Source organism: Caloenas nicobarica, chromosome 27, assembly GCF_036013445.1.
Source record: "Caloenas nicobarica isolate bCalNic1 chromosome 27, bCalNic1.hap1, whole genome shotgun sequence".
NCBI classification, from domain to species: domain Eukaryota; kingdom Metazoa; phylum Chordata; class Aves; order Columbiformes; family Columbidae; genus Caloenas; species Caloenas nicobarica.
In genome coordinates, this window is record NC_088271.1 from 5,518,888 (window position 1) to 5,538,186 (window position 19,299).

The 19,299-nt window shown below is 64.9% G+C and overlaps 3 protein-coding genes across 6 annotated transcripts; 1 reads left to right on the forward strand and 2 right to left on the reverse strand.

Moving 5' to 3' along the window:
- Window positions 1-2,602: 2,602 nt before the first annotated feature.
- On the forward strand, window positions 2,603-8,923 carry TBXA2R (thromboxane A2 receptor). Of its 3 annotated transcripts, none has more exons than XM_065652715.1 (3): window positions 2,603-2,647; window positions 7,185-8,081; window positions 8,446-8,923. In XM_065652715.1, exons 2-3 carry the CDS (start codon window positions 7,272-7,274, stop codon window positions 8,713-8,715), a joined length of 1,080 nt encoding a protein of 359 aa, XP_065508787.1. In that variant the 5' UTR covers window positions 2,603-2,647; window positions 7,185-7,271; the 3' UTR covers window positions 8,716-8,923. The 3 variants fall into 3 exon arrangements, with proteins under 3 accessions (XP_065508787.1, XP_065508786.1, XP_065508785.1); XM_065652714.1 differs by lacking the exon at window positions 2,603-2,647 and adding an exon at window positions 2,967-3,039; XM_065652713.1 differs by lacking the exon at window positions 2,603-2,647 and having other exon boundaries at window positions 7,191-7,315; window positions 7,448-8,081.
- Window positions 8,924-9,235: 312 nt separating this feature from the next.
- On the reverse strand, window positions 9,236-11,769 carry GIPC3 (GIPC PDZ domain containing family member 3). Its single transcript, XM_065652694.1, has 6 exons — window positions 11,512-11,769; window positions 10,849-11,034; window positions 10,333-10,513; window positions 9,731-9,843; window positions 9,457-9,538; window positions 9,236-9,387 (listed from the first exon to the last, which is right to left on the reverse strand). The coding sequence occupies exons 1-6, from the start codon at window positions 11,767-11,769 to the stop codon at window positions 9,236-9,238; spliced, it is 972 nt and encodes a 323-aa protein (XP_065508766.1).
- Window positions 11,770-12,079: 310 nt separating this feature from the next.
- HMG20B (high mobility group 20B) lies at window positions 12,080-18,070 on the reverse strand. Of its 2 annotated transcripts, none has more exons than XM_065652459.1 (10): window positions 18,025-18,070; window positions 17,687-17,765; window positions 15,674-15,779; window positions 15,215-15,418; window positions 14,870-14,990; window positions 14,700-14,752; window positions 14,314-14,389; window positions 13,819-14,034; window positions 13,278-13,410; window positions 12,080-13,082 (listed from the first exon to the last, which is right to left on the reverse strand). In XM_065652459.1, the coding sequence occupies exons 2-10, from the start codon at window positions 17,722-17,724 to the stop codon at window positions 13,070-13,072; spliced, it is 960 nt and encodes a 319-aa protein (XP_065508531.1). In that variant the 5' UTR covers window positions 17,725-17,765; window positions 18,025-18,070; the 3' UTR covers window positions 12,080-13,069. The 2 variants fall into 2 exon arrangements, with proteins under 2 accessions (XP_065508531.1, XP_065508532.1); XM_065652460.1 differs by lacking the exon at window positions 18,025-18,070 and adding an exon at window positions 17,965-18,019.
- Between the last annotated feature and the right edge of the window lie 1,229 nt (window positions 18,071-19,299).

Consider the following 19,299-nt stretch of genomic DNA (forward strand, 5'->3'; position numbering starts at 1 on the left):
CCCCCCAGGCCCATTGCCCTCCTGGGCAGCCTCAGTTCTAGCACATTCCCCCTGGTTTCCGGTGGCCCCAGCCTGGGAGCGGCAGCAGCTCCCTCGCTGTGGGATGACTGGGTTCAGTGGCTGCGAGGCATCTGCCTCCAGCGGGGAGGAGGAGAGGGGGTGTGAGATGGGAGATCTCCTTACAGGGGAAAATCTGTTTTCCCTGGCCCGTGGTCCCTCCCACCCTGTGCCCAAGCGGCTCTTGCTCCCATGGGCTGGGACAGCCGCGTTTCCCCAGACCCTCAGCGCTGAGGGTCCCTGAGGGCCTTAAACGATGCTCAGCGGGTTTGGGGCACCTTGGCAAGTGCTTCAGGGCTGAGCTGGGACTCACTGGTATCAGTCACCCCTGGGTGATGGACACACCCTCCTGGGATCGCCCCTCATGGCCCATCCCCACCAGGCCCTGACCCCTCGGGGTGTCCCTGCTCCTTGCCAAGGGACACAGGAGTTGATGCTGGTGTGTGAGTAACACCCGGTAGCGCAGCCTCCAGGAAACCTCTGTCTTGGCCCTGAAATACCGCAGCAAGGTTGTTTCCTCCCTACGGGCCTCCCTGCATCCTGCCCCTGGTGCAGCCCTGCGGTGGAGGTGCTTGGGGGCTGCCCAGGCCCCCCAGCACCATGGCAGAGCCAGCGCAGCTGAGTGGGGGCTCTCCAGCCTTGGGGGCTGCCCCCCGGCTGCCGTTTTCCCCCAGAGCTCACGAGAGTTGTCCTCTTCGTCTGCTCTCAGCACCGCTGGCAGGATCCAATCCTGCAAATGCCGTGGGAGTTGTGCTCAGGAGGCTCCCACACCTGCCACGGTCACCCACACTGCATGGGGCACAGCCTGCCTGGGGGTGGGGGGGACCCCCAACTGCCTAGGCCCCACACACAGGTGCCCCCTCCCCATCCTGCCGGACGTCCCTGGGCCGGGGGCTGTGCCAGGACATGTCCCGTGGCCTCTCCTTCCTGTGGGTTATTTAAAGCCATCGAGCAGCCGCTCAGCACAGCGAGGTTTTGGGGCCTGAGCTCGGCACAGGAAGCATGTGAATGCCCGGCCAGGGATGGCTTTGCAGGAAATGGGGAAAATCCCAAACCCCAAAGCCAGCGGCTGGGTGCCCTCCCTGCTTAACTGCCTGGCAGAGCCCTTCTGCCCACAGCCCCTTTCCCTCCAGGGCACACATGCGGGGGGGAGCTCCCCTAAAATCATCCCACTGTGTCCCCTGCCTGCACAGGGTCCATGTCCCCTCCCAGGCACTGCCTTTTCCCTGCATCCCCTACTTTGAGCTCTGGACAGAGCCACTGACGGAGCACAAGAGCCTGAACCCTGGGAGCTGCTGCAGCCAGGCAACCACTGTGCCCGGTTCAGGGGCTGGATAAGCCCAGGATGCTTCTTTCCAGCCCTGGCTGCTCTCAGAGCTCTGCTCCACATCTCCCTTGTATTTCAGGGGGAGCCAGTTACATTCCTCTGCCTCATTTGGGGCCGGGCTGGGGAGGCACAGCTCTTTTCCGCTTCCAGAGCCGGTGGTGGCAGCTCAGCCAGGTTCATGCCAGGGGGGTGGTGGGTCAACGCAGAGCCGCCTTCGGTACCCCCGCGCCCACATCCTCTGCAGGTGCAGCTGCACCCGGTACTGGGACAGCGGGAGGGTCGACACACCCGAGCAGCATCCGGGCATGGCAGCTCAGTGGGTTCTGCTCTTGGTGGGGCCACTCCTGCTCCCGCCACGCTCCCTCCACCGGGCCCAGCCACATTCCAGCTCTGCAGCCTGCCCCTCCACTCCAACCGTCACCCTCCTCCCGGGCTGTTGCTGTGACAGTCCTTGCTCCACACCAAGGCAGTGTCAGGAAAACCTCCTGCTCAGGTCTCTGAGCACCTCCCGGCCGCCCCCAAGCCCCGGCCTTGTGGGTCATGGTGGGATGTGGGGTACACGGAACAGCCCTGTGTCACCCATGGGCTCGGACGTCCCCAATGCTTCAGCGCTGGATGGAGCCACCAGTGCCAGGGATGGGCTCTACTCCCCTGGCAGAGCACGAAGAGCAGCAGTGGACGCAGCCACATCCCCTCCTGTGGCTCCCACGCCTCAGGACAGTGCTTGGGAACAGGCTACCCTGGCGAGCCCGGCTGGCCACAGCTTCAGTGACAAACTGGTGACAAACTGAGCTCATAGCAGTTGGGTAGGAAAAACTCCCAGTGTGCAGAAACCCCCAGGCTGCATCTGGCCATGTCTCCTGGGGTAGGGATGGCCGGGGCTGTGGGGAACCCCCCGAGACACTGCCGGGGGGCACCAGCTCATGTCTGCATGGCCCCTCGGCCCTTGTCCAACCTTCTTTCAGGAGCTGCTGCCACCCCATGCCTGGGTCTCAGGGCCAGCTGTGGGGGACAGCAGCGACATCCCCTCCAAAGCTGGACGCGGAGGCCCCGCTGTGGTGCCAGCCCAACGGAGCTGGGCTGATGCGGGTCCTGCTGGGATGGCGATGGCCACAGGACTGACTCCCCCTCCGGACGCAGGAATCCAGCCCGGGTAAACAAATGAGTAACCCGGATAAGAGCCCGGCCCCGCTAAATATAGCCGGGTGTTGTGGGGTCGGGGTGTCTCAGCGCCAGCCCGTTCTCACAGCTGAGCGGGGCCAGGTGAGGCCGGGGGACGCGGCCCCTTGTCCCACCCCCGGGTGCTGCCGCCTTCGAAGCCTCCCGGGGCCGGGGGCCTCTGGGTGCCGGCCCGGGGGGTCCGCACCGGGGGCGTTGCGGGGGTTTGGGGCGCAGCCCGGTGCGGCCGCACCCGGGCGGGAGATGGGCGATGGGGTTCGGTGGTCGGGGTGGAGGGGGAGCCGCTGCGGGGCCGGAGCCGGTTCCGGGGGGCGTGGGGCGGGGCCGGAGGGGGCTGCGAGCCCGGCCCTTCCCCCCGCCCTCCCGCGGGGCCGGGCTGAGCCGAGCCGGGCTGAGCCGAGCCGAGCGGGGCTGGGCTGGGCTGGGCTGGGCTGCGCTCGGCTCAGCCGCGCCGGGTGGGGCTCGCCGGCAGCGAGGTAGGAGCGGGGGCGGCGGGGGGTCCCATGGGGGATGCGCGGCCCGGGCCGGGGGGGGCAGCGGCCAGAGGGGCTGGGAAGCACATAGAGCCCACAAGGCTGGGCTGGACGGACGGAGGGGGATGGACAGACAGACGGCAGCGCTGGGCTGGATGGACAGAGAGCCTGTGATGGGGGGGCTGGGCGGACCGCAGGGCTGCGCGGGGCTGGGGCTGCCCGGGGCGATCAGGGCTGAGCCGCCCGGTTTGCACAGAAACCCGAAGAGCTGCGGCGTTTTGCGGGGGGCAGAAAGCGGTGACCCCACGGAGGGGAGGAAAAGGGGGACGTGGTGCTCCCGCTCCTCCCCGGCTGCCTGTGCCCCGGGCCGGGTGTCCGGGGCAGACACATCCCAGGGTCCCTCCCCGGCACCAGGACTTGCTTTCGGGGCTTCCCGGGCCCCGGCCACTTTCCCAGCACAGCCCCGGCCGCCCCCGCCCGCTGCTCCCCCGGCCGAGTGCCGCGGGAAGGGCCGGGAAAGGGGCTGTTCGGGCGGCCCAGCGGCAGCTTCGGAGCCCTGGAGGGGCAGCCGGGCTTGGGGGGGCCCTGGCTGCTGCCCCCCCGGGGACACGGCGCTCGTGAGCCCCAGCTCTGGCACTCAAGGGTGCCCCGGGCAGCCCCCAACTGCCACCGCCTGCCCTGTGCAGGACCCCAGGGACGGGTTGGGACAAGAGGGGACAGGGACCGTGTTAACTGTCCCCCAGCCAGCCCAGGGGGTGAGTGGGTTGGGGACGTCTGCTATGGGCTACAGCAGGGACAGGTGAGGACAGTCACCATGCCTGCAGGTGTGCCACTGCTTCCCATGAATCTCCTCTGTCCTGAGTGTCCTGGGGATGTCTGTGCTCCAGGCCAGACCAGGTCCCCATAGCCATGATGTGGCCGTTGCCTTTCCCATCCCAGCCGATGGCCTCAAGCTGATCTGCTGCCCAGAGAACACCAGCCTGGGAGGCAGTTGGCGGTGGGACCACATCCCCTGGCAGGGACAGCTGTGCCCCATGATGTCCCATGGGACCACCTGCACAAGGGACATCAGGCTGCAGAGGAAGAGGGGACACCGTGGAGAAAGTCCTTGTCCTGTAAGGGCAGGTGGATGTCACTGGAGAGGTCCAGCAAGCAAAGAGGAGAGACTGAACGCACGGGACAAATGCAAATGCCCTGCAGCATCTTCTGCACAACCACCCTGTGGCCAAGCGCCATGTCCTGGGTGGCAGAGCCCAGACCAAGGGGGCGTGTGGGGTGTGGGGGGAGTTGCTGCTGCCCGGTTTGGGGTCCCTCTGCAGGTCCCTCCCATCCCAGCCCCCTCAGCCTGATCCTGCCAGCCGCATGCCCAGCCCTGCCCGGGGAAGCCTGGGGAAGCAATGAGCTGGGGAGGGAGCTGCACTGATAAGGAGCAGCCTCCTGCGCTCCCATCAGCCTCTTGCCTTTCCCTCGCTGGCCTCGGATGTGGCCGGGGCAGGAAGTGGCGCCTGGCCCAGCCAGGGCAGCCCGCGGTGCAGCTACAGCGTGACGCTGGCCCACCGGCTCACACGGTGCCAAGAACATCATTAGCGCCCGCACCGGCCCCTGTCACTGCTGACAGCACTGCAGCCTCCAGCAGCCCATTTTGGAGACGGCACTGCTCCACTGGGATTTTGTCCGGGCACCCTTTGCCTTTACTCATGCCAAACCCTCGATCCCGCATGATCTCCCTGGGAGAGGGTTTTGCCAGGTCTGGTAACCCCAAATGCAAGCGTGTGGGGGCACCAGGCTCAGGGTCTCTCCTCCGCAGGACCTGCTGTCCCCACGCACATCCTCTTGTGGCAGCGCCTGCAATGGGGGGAGACAGTGAGTGAGGAGCCCCCACATGATCCCCTTCCCTTAGGCGCCTCTGGTTTGCTCTGGTGCATATGGGGTTCGACTCACTCCCAGCTGTGCTAGCGCTAAGTGGCCCCTCTTTAATATTTGATTCCCTGTAAGTGCTGCGTGGTCCCAGGCTGGCGGCCGAGGCAGCTCTGTGGGGCAGCACCCGGCTGCTCGGTCCCCAAGCCCCCTCCAGCATCACAACTGGTCCTAGGGCAGACCCTCCAGTGACCCTGTCCCTGCTGGCAGCGAGCGGCAGGTGAGGGTCTGTGTCCTGGTTGCACTGGGGCAGGAAGGGGGGACAGGGAGGGGATTGGGGATTGGGGCACAGAGCTGCTGTGGCTGGTGCATCCTTGCCCAGTCACGGTGGCACCGTGGGGAGATCCCCCCTGTGGACACTGTGGGGAGAGGGGTTGGATCCTGCCACACCGAGCCGGTCAGCAGCCAAGAGCATCTCGTGTCGCTGAGTCCCTGTGGCACCCACGTGGCATCGCTGTGGCGCGGGGGATGGAATTTGCCACCTCTCAGGGAGGGAAATCCTGGGGGACACAGGAAGAGGTGGCAGTTCCTTGGGGACCTGGAGCCATCACACTGAGGCCTTACTGCTTGTCTCAAGGGGACTGGCGCCTTGGGGGCCACCACTGCCATCCCTTGGGGACTGGAGAAAACAAACAGCAGCAAGTTTTCTCTCTTGTCTCATGGAAAAAACCGGGGCCGTCCTCGCGCCGTGGCAGTGAATCACCACCATGCTCTGCCAGCCGCCCATGCCAGGACAGGGGTGGTGATGGGGACGTGCCCCTGCTGCCACCCCCAGCACTTTCCTCGCTCTCCAGCAGCCATGGGGCCAACGGTGCAGCGGGCAGATGGCTGTCAGCACCCCCAGCCTGGATGCTGCCCCGGAGGGGATGTTGCAACGCCTGGCGCCATCCCAGCCCCGGGACGGGCTGTGGGATCAGTGCACACTGCGGGTGTGCGCGGCGGCTCCCGGCCCTGCGGCCACCCTCGCACTGGGGGCCGAAAAAGGGGTGGCGAGTGGGGGGTGCCGGGATGCGGCAAAAGGTTCGCCCGGGACATGAGGACACAGAGCGAGGCCCGATGCACGACCAGCCACTGAGTTTGGCACTGATTGGGGTTGGCTTGAGGTTTGACTTGGGGCCAGGGATGAAGGGCAGGTGGCAGTACCACCCTGCAGGAGGGGGAGGCAGAGGTGCCAAGACCTCCATGGCCGGGGTACCACAGGGAGTCTTTGCAGAGGTGGTGGGTTGGGATACAACTGGGCATCCCCTGGGGGCCACCAGGCTGGGGACAGTGTCAGCCAGTGGTGTAGAGGCTGGGAAGACGGGTGGCAGGGACAACCACAGCCTGGAGAAATGGGTCCCAGGAGCAGAGGGGTCTGGTCCCTCTGAGGGCTCTGACCCCGGGCTGTCCCATCCCCACTGTCACCATGCCTCACCCAGCCCACATCACCCCGACTGCAGCCTGGACTAATTAGCAATGGAGGCAGCAGCTTCCCAGAAGCTCCCTGGCCCTGGGTCGCAGCCCAGCAAGCCGGCATGTCGTTGACCAGGCTGCCCATGACCACAGCTGTGCTCGTGCCCCTGCCACCGTCACCAGGCCCATGTGCCGGTGACAAACCCTTGACTCCAAGTGTGGTGGGACCAGCGGGGGGAGAACAGGGACGTTACACATGCAGGCCAGCTGCATGGCCCATGGCTGTGGGCTGGCTGCAGTGCTGGTGCTGCGGGGGTGCAGCTCCAGGCGTGGATGTCCCATCTGGTGCCTCAGTTTCCCCACTACACCGCGAGCATGTGCGCTCTCCCCATTGAGCCGTGGGTGTGGAAGGGAAGGCGCAAGGATGGAGTGGGGTGTCAGGATCAGGCCCCAGTGCAGCCACCCTGTTCCTGCACGTCCCATCCTTTAGAGCAAGTCTCCCCCCACTGCAGGTGCCACCGGGGGTGTCCAGCCACGTCCCCCTTGGGGCCAGCGGGAGCCAGCACCATCAGAGCTGATCGGCCGGTGCCGTGCGGCTCCGAACACCCACCACGCCAGATTACAGCTTGTGGCAGCAGCCGCACGTGGCTCGCAGCCGGGGACGGTTAATCCCGGCCAGCTGCAGGGCTGCCCGGAGCGGCGCCAGCCCGGCACGGGCTGTGTGCTGCTGTGTCCTCACCCCTGGCTGTGGGCTGCCCCACGTTTGCAGGCTCAGGGTGGGTGATGGGTGGGCTTGGCCATGGTGCACCGGCCGTGAACCTCCCTCCTCGTCCCCACAGGGCACGGCAGGATCGGAGGTGGCAGCGGTGGGGGACGCACCATGGAGCAGAGCCAGGAGGGCGCCTGAAGCCTCTGGAAGGAGCAGGATGGGGTGGGGGGACATGGAGCCCCCCAACAGCAGTGCAGCCAGGTGCTTTGGGGTGTTCAATGCCACTGATGGCCACCACAGTGTGCAGAACAGCATCACCTCGCCCTGGTTCTCCACCGCCTTCGGCCTCATCGGCCTCTGCTCCAACCTCTTTGCCCTCTGCGTCCTGCTCAGCTCCTCCCGCCAGCTGTCCAGCCGGGCCCGCTCCTCCTTTCTCGTCTTCCTCTGCGGGCTGGTGGTCACGGACTTCATGGGGCTGCTGGTGACGGCCTCGGTCATCATCCCCTACCACTTCATCAAGTTCTCCTGGGCCAAGGTGGACCCTGGCTGCCACCTCTGCAACTTCCTTGGCTTCTCCATGGTCTTCTTCGGGCAGTGTCCGCTGCTGCTGGGGGCCACCATGGCTGGTGAGAGGTTCTTCGGCATCAACCACCCCTTCTCCCGCTCCACCAGCATCTCCAAGCGCCGTGCCTGGTCCATCGTGGGGCTGGTGTGGGGCTTCTCCTGCCTGCTGGGGCTGCTGCCGGTGCTGGGGCTGGGCCGGTACACGCTGCAGTACCCCGGCTCCTGGTGCTTCCTCACCCTCCTGCCCGACACTGGCAACATCATCTTCTGCCTGCTCTTCGCCCTGCTGGGCATCTTCTCCGTGCTGCTCTCCTTCATCTTCAACACAGTCAGCGTGGTGACACTCTGCCGTGTCTACCATGACCGGGAGTCAGTGCAGCGGCGTCGGGACAGCGAGGTGGAGATGATGGTGCAGCTCGTAGGCATCATGATCATTGCCACCATCTGCTGGATGCCCCTCTTGGTGAGGCCCTGGCTCTTGGTGTTCCCCGCCACATCCCTCCTGGGTCCTGCTGTTCCCCCCGTGCTCTGCCTGGTCAGGTCCCAGGTCTCGGTGTGGTACCCCCCTGCCCCATGTCCCTGCTGGTGAGGCCCTGGGTCTGGGGGTGTCCCCCCACCGCCCTGCACCCTGGCCTGGCACCATCGTGGTGGGCCCTGGGGCTCAGAACTGCTGGGATGCACAGCGGGTGCCCCAAACCAGCCTGGGACCCCTCTCCAACAGCCTCCGTGCCCAGCCTGGACCCTCATCATCTTCCCCTCCGCAGGGCAGCTCGTGGCCCCCACGTGGCCCCCGCTCTGCTGACACCTTCCCCCCTTCCCCCCGCCAGATCTTCATCGTGCAGACAGTCCTGCAGCAGCTGCCAGCCAGCGGCCAGATCCAACTGCTGCCCACGGAGACACAGAAGATGCTGCTCATCTACATCCGCATGGTCACCTGGAACCAGATCCTGGACCCCTGGGTCTACATCCTCTTCCGACGGGCCGTGCTGCAGCGCATCCACCCCAGCCTGCGCCCCCGGCCCTCCATCCTCTCCCTCTACCCCGTCCTCAACCCCTCCCTGCGCCGCAAGCTCACGGCTGACTCGGTGCTGCAGTAGCAGCTCCTGGGGACAGGCACCGAGGGCGGGGGACAAGCCACGGCCCCCCCATTCTACCCCACTCCGCGTTCATCAGTGGTCCCCACCACCATCCATGGGCCACCCCCACCCATTCCCAGTACCCAAGGCGGTGGTGGGGGACACAGGGCCGCTCCCCCGCCCCGTCCCCATCTGAGTGACACCCCCCCAATAAAACACAGCTTGTGCAGCTCTCTGCGCCACCATGGACACCCAGGTGGACCCTGGGGGGGCCCAGTCCTGTTGCCAGATGGAGCAACAGCCCTTTTCCTCCAGCCTCGGTTTTAATGAGCCACGGCCGCTTCGTGCCGTGTTTTGGGGTGAGGGGTGCCCTTGGGGAGGATGGGCTGGGAGCCCTGCTGCCCCCAACCCAGCGGACACACCTGGGTGCAGCTCGGGGGGGGCACAGGGGAGGATGGGCCCCCCCACCGGCACAACCAGCCTCAGGTGGGGTGGGGACACGGGGAGGGGATGCGGGCGAGGGGCACCGCCACCCCCCCAGCTACTCCTGCCCCGCGCTGGGGTGGCAAACGGCTGCCCACACCTCAGCCACAAACTCCTGGGGGAAGGCGAACTCGCCCAGCACCGAGTCCAAGCCACGGGCCAGCTGGGCCGCACCGGGGCTCTCCTTGGCCACCTCCACCATGGTCGAGGCTGCGGAGAAGGAGAGGCCGGTCAGTGGTGGGAAGGGTCCAGGATGGGCCCCCCGCCCCCGCCGCTCACCCAGCTCGCGGTCACGGATGCCCATGTAGCTCTCCAGCAGGTCGTCCACCCGGCGGGCGGCTTCTTCCTCCAAGGGGCTGGGCTGGGGGACCAGATTCCCAGCTGCTGGGTGTCAGGGGGTGGGGGTCCAGCCCAGGGACCCCCCCCCATTCCCCCAGAGCCCATAGATGCACAGTGCAGGGCTCAGCCAGGGGCACAGGGATGCTCATCCCACCCCCGGGCACAGTGTGAGCCTCCATGAGCTCAGGGTGGGGGGTTTCTGGGGGGCTCTTACCCCTTCCTCCAGCGTGGCTGGGCCCTGAGCCCGCAGCCGCAGCGTTTCCTTCCCGCTGGCCACTCTGCCCTCGCACGGGGACTTGCTGCTCCGTGTCCTCTGCCCGATCATGTCTGCACCCCGGGGTGGGGGGCGAGGGGGGGTTGAGGACACAGGCAGGGCCTGGCAGGGCCTGGCACCTCCTGCCCCCCACCCTGGCCATCACCCAGCCCCAGTGTTGCATGTCCCAGTACCCCGGGGTGAGCCCTGCGTGGGGAGGGGGTGCTCACAGACAGTGAGGGTGTAAGGGACACCCTTGGGTGGGGGGGATACACCCAGTTACAGGGTGCTCGTGGGTGCCCAAGACAGTGCACACAGGGTAGAGGAGCACAAGCAGGCGTTGGAACCCCACAGAGAGTGCCCACATGGGTGCCATGCGGGGGTGCCCCAGAATTGTGAGTACACACAAGGTGGGGGTGCAAGGCAGGGGTGCACATGGGGGGGTGTTGGGCTCTGGGGGGCACCTGTTCGCTATGAAGGGGGCTGCAGGGCAGGAGGGTCACAGGGATTGGCCACCCCACAGAATCCCTCAGGGCAAGAGCAGGGGGACCCCCGCAACTCACCAAAAGCCTTTTTGGGCTGCACCAGGCGGAGGGTGAAAGGCTGAGCCCGGGGCAGCTCCCGCAGCATCCGCGCCACCTCATAGTGTCGGCAGCCCACGATGGTCTGGTCGTTGATGGCCTCGATGCTGTCACCCACACACACTGTCTGGATGCGGTTGATGATGCTCCCCTCCTTGATTCTCTGGGGATCGTGCAGGGGGGCAGGGAACACACAACAAGGTGGCACCACAGGAAGGACAGGCAGACATAGCCCCAACCCGTCCCCACATGAAACCACATCTGTGGTTCCATGGCCTTCAGCAACTGGGTCAGGCACAGAGGGTCCCCCCCAAACTGCACCGTGGTTGCAGACACCCCCAGGGCCAGGGTGGACCCAGGTGGGGACTAACTAGGGAGGTGGGATCAGGGGGCGAGCCTGGTTCCAGGGATGAGGTGACAGGAGGGGATGTCACCCTGCGGAGCCACAGTCCCCTGGCTGCCCCTGGCCCCAGCGCAGCCCCACAGGGGAGGGTTCACCTTGATGAAAGCGTAGCCAGCCCCGTTGTCTGTGATGGTGAGGCCAAGCGCATCCTCCGTCTTGGTCACCTCCACCTCCTTTGTCTCACCCCGGACATGGGCGAAGATGAAATCCTCCAGGCCGATCTGTCCCCCCAGCAGCTTCTGCATGTCTACTTTGTGTGTGTTGAGCGTGCAAAAGAGGATCTGCCCCGGGGAACTCCATCAGCAGGGGCTGGGGACACCCCGGCAGGGCAGGGGGACATCGGTGATGCCAGGGCAGGAACCAGCCATGGGTGGATCTGGCCAGGTCTGGGTGCTGCTGGAGCAGAAAGGTCTGGGGCACCCAATGCTGCTCCATCCCTCTGCACCTTTTCCTCAGCTCCAGACTACACAGCAGCTGGCATCAGCCAGGGAACAGGCAGCCCCAGCTCCCTGCCCTTGTGCTGGAGGGGAAACTGAGGCACAGAGCACCCCCCCCCCCCCCACCGCCCCCCAACCATTCCTCAGAAATGAGACAGCCCTGAGATTAAAATGCTTTTTCAGGTCATTTGCGGGGGGGCTGCATTTGCAAGCAGCTAGGGACCCACGGGAAGGCTGGCCACAACAGTGCCATGGGGTCAGCATCCCCCCCTTTAGGTGCGAAGTCTCCTCCCCACACCCCAGTAGCCGCAGCCTCCTCACCTCGGTGGGCGAGATGCCAAAGACCTCAGCGATTTTGATGTAGAGCTCCCTGACATTGGTGAAACCCTCGATGCGCCCTGTGGGGCTGCCGTGAGCCAGCTGAGTGTGAAACACCAGCCTGGGGCGGGCACAGGGGGGGCGCGGGGCCGGGACGCCCCCGGCAGCGAGTGGCTCAGGGGTCCCCGGCTCCTGCCCCACACCGTTCTCCATGGGGCTGCTCTCCCGGGCCTGCCTGCTGCGCCTGCCCGCCCGCCGCATCGCGCTGCCAGCGCTGCTGAATTATACATGGTGCTGGCTGCCGGCTGGGGAGTAAGGCGATCCCTGTGCCCAGGAACCTGATCCGGCAGCGCAGGTAACCACCGGGATCAGGTGAGCTCCGGCACAAGGAAGGGCCCTGGCCAGACTGGAGGTTGGAGAGCAGCTGGCACCGAGCCGGCTCCATCGCACCCTCCACAGCTGGGGCTGCAGCTCAGGGTCCTCACCCTTGCTTCACACCCCAAAAGCCCCGGGGTTAGGGCCGGGAGTAGCTCGGAAGCCATCTCTGAGCATGAACACACGGAGCCTGGGCTGGTTGTTTCTCCCACATTTATTTGCTCCCATCTGCATCCCAAGCCAAGCAGCCACCAGGAGATGGCGACTAGGAGACTCATCTATAAAGCACAGACCTCACGGGGGAGAGACGAACAGTCACACACCAGCCCCGAGTTAAACCCAGAGCCAGATCAACGTGGTGGTAGTAAGAAAATAAGACACTCTTAATACAGTCTGAGATTAGGGACAGGTCGAGCCCAGCAGAGCACAACCAGGACACGGCTGCTGCCACGTTGGTCCCACAGTGCAGGATGGGCTCAGGGAGGCAGGAGCCGAAAGCTGTGGGGAGGCAGGGGTCTGTCCCAGCTTCCCCCTCTAGCAAGATTTTTTTTTTTGCCTTCCCCACTGCAGAGGGCAGGAGTGGCCCTGCCTGGTCCCAGAGGAGTGGCGGAAGGAGAGGTGACTTGCACCCACAGGGGAGCAGGGAGGGGAAGCGGAAAGATTAAATAAAGCAAGAGGAAGGACACCTGCCACCTCACCTGCTACGGGACAGGGAACCAAAAGGCTCCTCGGGCTGGTGTAGGGGCCAGGAGGCAGCACCAAGCCCCAGGGGCTCCCAGGGCACATGGTACCAGCAGTCCCTGGGCTACTCCAGGCCGGTGAGCCACAGGCACCTCCTCTGCCACCAGCCAGCCCTGGGGGAGGCTCTGGTTCAGGGGAGCGGGGCTGCAGGAGCTGGGGGGCTCACAGCAGGGCAGGGGAACGCTCAGGCTCATGGCTGAGCACCTCACCCAGCACCACGCCAGCTGGGGTCTCAGCCCTGTCACCACTTGGTCCCTTGAAGCTTGAGGTCCTCAGAGATGGTGCAGCAGCAGCGGGGCTGAGGGGTCCAGCTCCCTTCTCCAGTGAGGTGCGTGGGGTGGAGGGGAAGCAGCCAGACCACCAGCAGAGACTGTCCCTTGCGTGAGCTCCAAGGGACAGTGCCATGGTCCAGCTGGCCTCAGGCTCCGGGAGGGACTGGTCCTCTTCACAAGTGTTCGCTGAAGAGGGAGGTGAGGCTGAAGGACGTGGGGTCGGCTTTTCTCTCCCCCAACTGCCCAGAGCAGTGCTGAGCCCATCTCTGCCCACAGCTTCTCTGCTCGACTCCCATCGCCCACCCTGACCCAGCAGTCCCAGTGCTCGCTGGGACACAAGGGCCCTTGTGCAGCAGCTCCGGCCAGCACTGCCCAGCTCACCTGGCTATCCGGGACAGGATCTCCTTGATGCGCACCACCAACTTCTCGTGCTGCAGCGGGTTGCTCTCGATGGCGCTGTGCAGTTTAGCCATGTAGAAGTCCAGAGTGCTCAGTGTGGGAGTTTCCCCAGTGCCTGTGGGGCAGCAGCCCAGTTAGCAGGGCCAGCAAGTCCCCATCCAGCCCTGCCCATCATGCTGGTACTTGGGGAAGGGACCCTGAACACCAAGTGCCACATCCTGCAGCAGGAGAGAGCCGGCACCAACACAAGCCCAGGAACAAAAGGATTTTGGTTCATCTCTGCCCTGTGGGCGCAGCTGTGACTACGGCTCGAGATAAGGACAGTTCCCAGCCCACCCTACCCCATTATAGGGGAACAAACCAGCTGTCACATCCCTGGGCTCCCTAGAGAGGCCCCCAAAATGCTCTAGGATCCTGCCTCATCAGATGAGCATTTATCACCACACATTTGCCTCGGCAGGGCCGTTCCATGTGGCCACCAGGTGCCTGCAGCCGCTGGTCCCCACGGCCGCCCCAAACTCACCAGGGATGGGGAGGGAGGCAAAGCTGGCAGTGAGGGCCTGTCGCACGGACTGGAGCTGCTGCTGCAAGGCCAGGGTCTGCCGCTCCTCCTGGGCCAGCTCCTGCTCCAGCTTCTCCTTGGCGCAGTTCATGCTCTCCGTGTGCTTCTGCAGGATGGCGTTCTGCTCCTCAAACTCCGTGTTCATCTTCCTCAGGCGCCGCAGCTCGGCCTCCCGGGCTGCCGGGACCACACGGTGTCAGCAAGGGTGGCCCCTCGGACTCCCTCCCCCATCCCAAACTCAACCCCTTCCCCAGTCACAACTCTTGCAAGAGATTCAGCATCACCAACCCCTGATCCCTCAATCCAGCCTCACCAGGGACCTTTCCCAGCCTGGATCAGGCACCCAGCATCAGCCACGGTCCCACCCCGCGGGATGCCGGCAATCGCTTGCTGCAGCCGTCCCCAGGTGAGACGCCACAGCGCCGGCAGCCCCCACCCCCCCGCCCAGGCCCTCACCCTTGTTTTGGTCCAAGAACTCCTCCGTGAAGATGGGCACGTCGAAGGTGGAGAAGGTGTCACTGCATTCGCCAGTCTGGGGGACAGGAGGGGACGCATTAGGCAGAGCTGAGCGCACCGCAGGGGACCCCATGTCCTTGGTGACACGAGGCACAGGGATGGGGCAAGCGGTGGCCCTGCCCGGGCAGGCAGGACAGGCAGAGGATGGCTACACGCTGCCTCCCGCCACTCCAGGCTCCGCTTCAACGAGAAGCTGGTGCCCTGAAGCACAACCCATGAGTCGCTCTCTGCCCAAACCTGCAGCCAGCCCAGTTCCCACAGGCCAAATCCAGCAGCGCCATGTGCCTCAGTTTCCCCACACACAGGTAGAGCTGCTGGGGCCTTACCTTGTGCAGATGCCCATTCAGCAGGGTGTTCACTGGCACAGAGCCTGTGTCCTCTGGGAAGGAGGAAGGGGGTTACCCCCAGGAACCAGCCCAGCATCCCCCGGCAGGTTCTGGCAGCACTTGGCTGCATCCTGGTGGCATCACCAGCAGCCGCTGCTCCCACAACCCACCTTTTTTGATCTTTTTCTCCTGAATCTTCTCTGTGCACATCTTGTAGGCTTCTGACTGCTGGTATTCCCGCAGCTCCTTCATGTACTGCTGCTTCTCCCGCTCTGCTTCATCCAGGTACCGCTGTGGTCACAGAGGGTCCTCAGCCTGACTCGGCCCCTGGCTCCCTGGGGGGCTACTGACCCCCCACCGCTCAGGCCCAGCTCCGGCTCTCCAGCCCGACGGTACTGGGACAAGCTCCCTTTGTGGAGCTGCGGCCAGGCAGGGAGCAAAGGGGTTTGGGGCACAGGCTCCGGAGCGCGTGTGCTGCCCAGCCCTGGGTGGGGGTCTCTCCTGGGGGCCAGTACCTGCTTCTCCGAAAGCTGCAGTTTGCTCCATTCAGCCCCCAGCATCTTGGTGATCTCCGGGAAGGGCAGGTCAGGATGCTGCGTGCGGATCTGCTCACGCCGCTCATTCAGGAAACGCACATAGCCCGTCACGGGGGCTTTTGGGCCGTTGGGAAGGATTTTCTTCCTTTTCTTGCCCTTGGGCCAGCCCCTCTTCTTCACAGGCTGGCACCCAGCGAAGAGAAAGGGACAACCGGGCATGGATCAGGGTGCAGGATGTCATGGCGCTGGCGGGACACCCGAGCAGCCTGCAGACCTGCCTGGGCCTCCCGTCCCACCAGGGAAGGCCTGGGCCTTTCCTCGCGCCGCAGCCGCAGCCACGGGCTGGCCTGGGCCACTGCAGGGCGAGCAGAGGGGCAGCCCCAGCACAGAGCCCACTCCCAGGGAGCACGCGGGGGGGACACGGGCACCGGAGCTCACCTCCTCCTCACTGTGCGGCTTCTCGCTGCTCGTCCGTGCCGACTCTCCCTTCTCCTGCTTGATGGCCAGCAGGAAGTTTCCATGCTGAGCTTTGCCCGTGGCGTGTCTGCAGCCAGAGCGCGGCCATCAGAAAGGGCTGGGAAACCCCCGGGACTGATGGCAACACATCCCCCGGCCACCCAAACAGCCCCCAGACCCGCTACCAGCCCTGGAGCCCGTTCCCCTGCGAGGGGAGGCCACGGTTGAGTGATGAGGCCTGAGCAGAACCCAGCACCGGGTGAGCAGAACAGTCCTAGGCACATAAAAGGTGCTCCAAGGTCCAGTGACAACTCTGGGACCTTTTAGTGACATTGGAACAGGGCTGGCAGCAGCCAGTGCTGCTCTTGGGGGGAGGTAACGGCAATGGTCAAATCCCCGAGCGCCACCAGGGCTTGGGCACACACCTCAGAGAGGAGTCCCAGGCAGCACAAACCAGCTGATCCTCCTCTGCGAAGGAGGAGGAGCTGCAGGGGCTTGGATCCTGGCTCCAGGCGTCACCCACACCCTGGACAGGTGCTGCCAGGGAGGAGGAGAACCCTCAAGGCAGAGGATGAGGGCAGGACGCCGTTGCCAGCTCAACCTGCTCCAGCCACAACCGCTCCATCAGGTTCCTGCCACCTGCGCGGCCACTGAGATGCACCGAGCGGCTCCAACATGGGGCTGGCGGCCCCGGCTCCTGCTCTCTAACCTGCTGCCTCGTCTTTACAGATCAGCATCTGCCTTCCGCAGAGGACACGTGTCCAGCACCCAGGTCAGCAGAGCCTCTCTGCCACGGCTGAGCACACGCAGCCCCACTGCAGCATCACCCCAGGGCTCCCCAGTCCCTTCTGCTGGTTCCATCCCACGGCAGACCCCATGTCTCGCTCACATGCTTCGCTCCCTGACACCACAAATGGCTTGAGCACTGCAGAAAACAGCGCTCGCTTGGGTTTTATCCAAGTCACAAGATACAGTAGTTAACACAGGGCCAAGCACAAACCCCAGCAAAAAAAGAAAACGTGACCGTGTCCCAAAAGCAGACTGATCCTGACCCGCTCGGGATGCACCCCAGAATCTCTCTCACTGGTTTGCCACATCATGTACCTGGTGTAAACCCAAATCCTCTCAGAGACCCCAACATACCACTATCAGGTTATCCCCCATAGCAGCCACCTCTGTAATTAATGTGATGGGGGCCCTTTCCATAACCCCCCTGTGGACACCACCTGTGACTGTGCTGGCCCTTGCAGATGGAGCAGGTACCCAGCACGAGCTCTTCTCATCGGGACCTGGGCCTGAGCGGGTGCTCTGCGCCCCCACACTCACACGAAAGCCCACGGGAATGTGTGAGACCCTCTGTTCTCCATCTTCTGGGGGGAATAAACCACCCCTGAGGCTCCACACGGGCATAGCCAGCCTTAGGTTTTCTCTATCAGCTCCAACAGAAATATTCGTGGTGGTGTCCACACAGCATCACTGCGCTCAGCCAGGAACACACCAACACCCTCCATCGCCAGATCTCTGCCTCCCCCACCCTGAACCAGATTCCTCGCGTGCCTAAGGATGCTTTAATAAGTACAGTTATTTCAGGCAAGATTCCTCCTCTTATCTGAACCTCCCTTGGCTGATTTGCTCCGGCATCCACCACCCTCCACCCCGGAGCTGCTTCCTCACCCCTCTGCCAGGGGGGACAGCGGCTGGCGCCAGCTTAGGACAGCACGAGGTTCACCCATGTCAATTAAGACCTTGCTGGTCTTAATTTCACAAGACGCTTCTTTTACATCAGTTCCCCTGGGCTAATTAGCCCGGCTGGGTGGGAGCCTGAGCTAACAAAGCAGGCGGGCGAGTGGAGAGCGGTGCAGTGTGGGACAGGGGTCTCCAAACCACGCACAAGACCCTCCAGGTTTGCCAAGCAAGACCAGCCACCCTTCAGCAAGGGACAAAGGGCAGGGGACAGGGTGACGTGGGGGCCCGGCGGCGGGGGGGAACACTTACAGCATCCCGGCGGGCAGCTGCTTGGTGCTGTGGGCCATGGGTCCGGGGGGGCTTCACCGGCACCGCGGGGGCCACAGCCCTGAGGGACAGAGCCAGAGCTGGCACCGGCCCCGCGGGCTCCGGGAACTCCAAGGGGGCAGCTCAGCTCCCCCCGCGGGCACATCGCAGACCCCCCCACGGCGTCGCCTCCCGCCAGCCCCCCCCGCAGCTCCCGCTCCCCCTCCCCGCCGAGCCCCCCCCGCGATCCCCCGGGCTCCCCGCTGCCCCAGCCGGCTCACCCCACACACCGCCCGCCCCGCCACCCGCAGCGGGACCCCGGGCCGAACCCCCGCCCCGACCTTCCTGCCCCGCCGCCGCTCTTCCTGCCCTGGCCACGCCCCGCTATTATTATGTAAATTAGACATCCGCTTCGGCGCTTCCGATTGGTCGCCCGCGCCCAGCCGTACGCAGGCAGCCTAACAAGGATAGGCTGGAATGGCTGACGTCAGAGGTAAGCGGCGGAAGGCGGGCGGGACTGGCCGGAGCGGCGCGTGCGCGTACGTTGAGTTAGGCGCGCGCGGCAGACTGCCAGCCAATCAGAATCGGCGTGGTGACGTGATCGTGTTGTGGGGCGGGCGGCGCCTTAAAAGGGCAACGGCACCGCGCGGCGGGGCCCACCGACGGGTCCAGTGCTGCAGGCGTGCTGCAGGCGTGCTGCAGGCGTGCTGCAGGCGTGCTGCAGGCGTGCTGCAGGCGTGCTGCAGGCGTGCTGCAGGCGTGCTGCAGGCGTGCTGCAGGCGTGCTGCAGGCGTGCTGCAGGCGTGCTGCAGGCGTGCTGCAGGCGTGCTGCAGGCGTGCTGCCGCTGCACCCGGTGATCCCAGTGTCCTCCCAGTAACACCAATGCTAACCTCAAGGCTGTCCCAGTGATTCCAGTTACCCTCACGCACCGCTCCCAGCAACCCCAGTACCCCACGTGCCTCCACGAAACACCCAACTGGGAGTCTCTGTGATACAAGTACTCAGCCCGGAGTCCCAGTGACCCCAGTGCTACTCATGCTGGTGCCAGTCACGCAGTACCTACTCAGGAGGAGGTCCCAATCACCCCAATACCACCACACTGCTCCCGGTCACCCCAGTATTGCCCATACTGGTCCCAGTCACCCCATTACCTACACATGGGGAGGTCCCAGTCACCCCAGTACCCCATGCTGCTCCCATTGACCCCAGCATGCACCCAAGTGGGGAGTCCCCATGATGCCAGTAAAATCATAAACCCATAGAATCACAGATGCTTTGTGTTGAAGGACCTTCCCAGCTCCCCCAGTGCCCCCCCTGCCATGAGCAGGGACATCTGCACCAGCTCAGGTTGCTCAGAGCCCCGTCCAGCCTGGCCTGGGATGTCTCCAGGGATGGTTCAGCCACCACCTCTCTGGCCAACCTGGGCCAGGCTCTCACCACCCTCGGGCAACAATTCCTTTCTTATGGGTCCCTTCCAAGTCTGGAAAGGCCACAATTAGGTCTCCTCGGAGCTTCTCTTCTCCAGCTGAACCCCCCAGCTCTCTCAGCCTGTCCTCCCAGCAGAGCTGGTCCAGCCTCGGATCATTTCTGGGGCTCCTCTGGCCCCTCTCCAGCA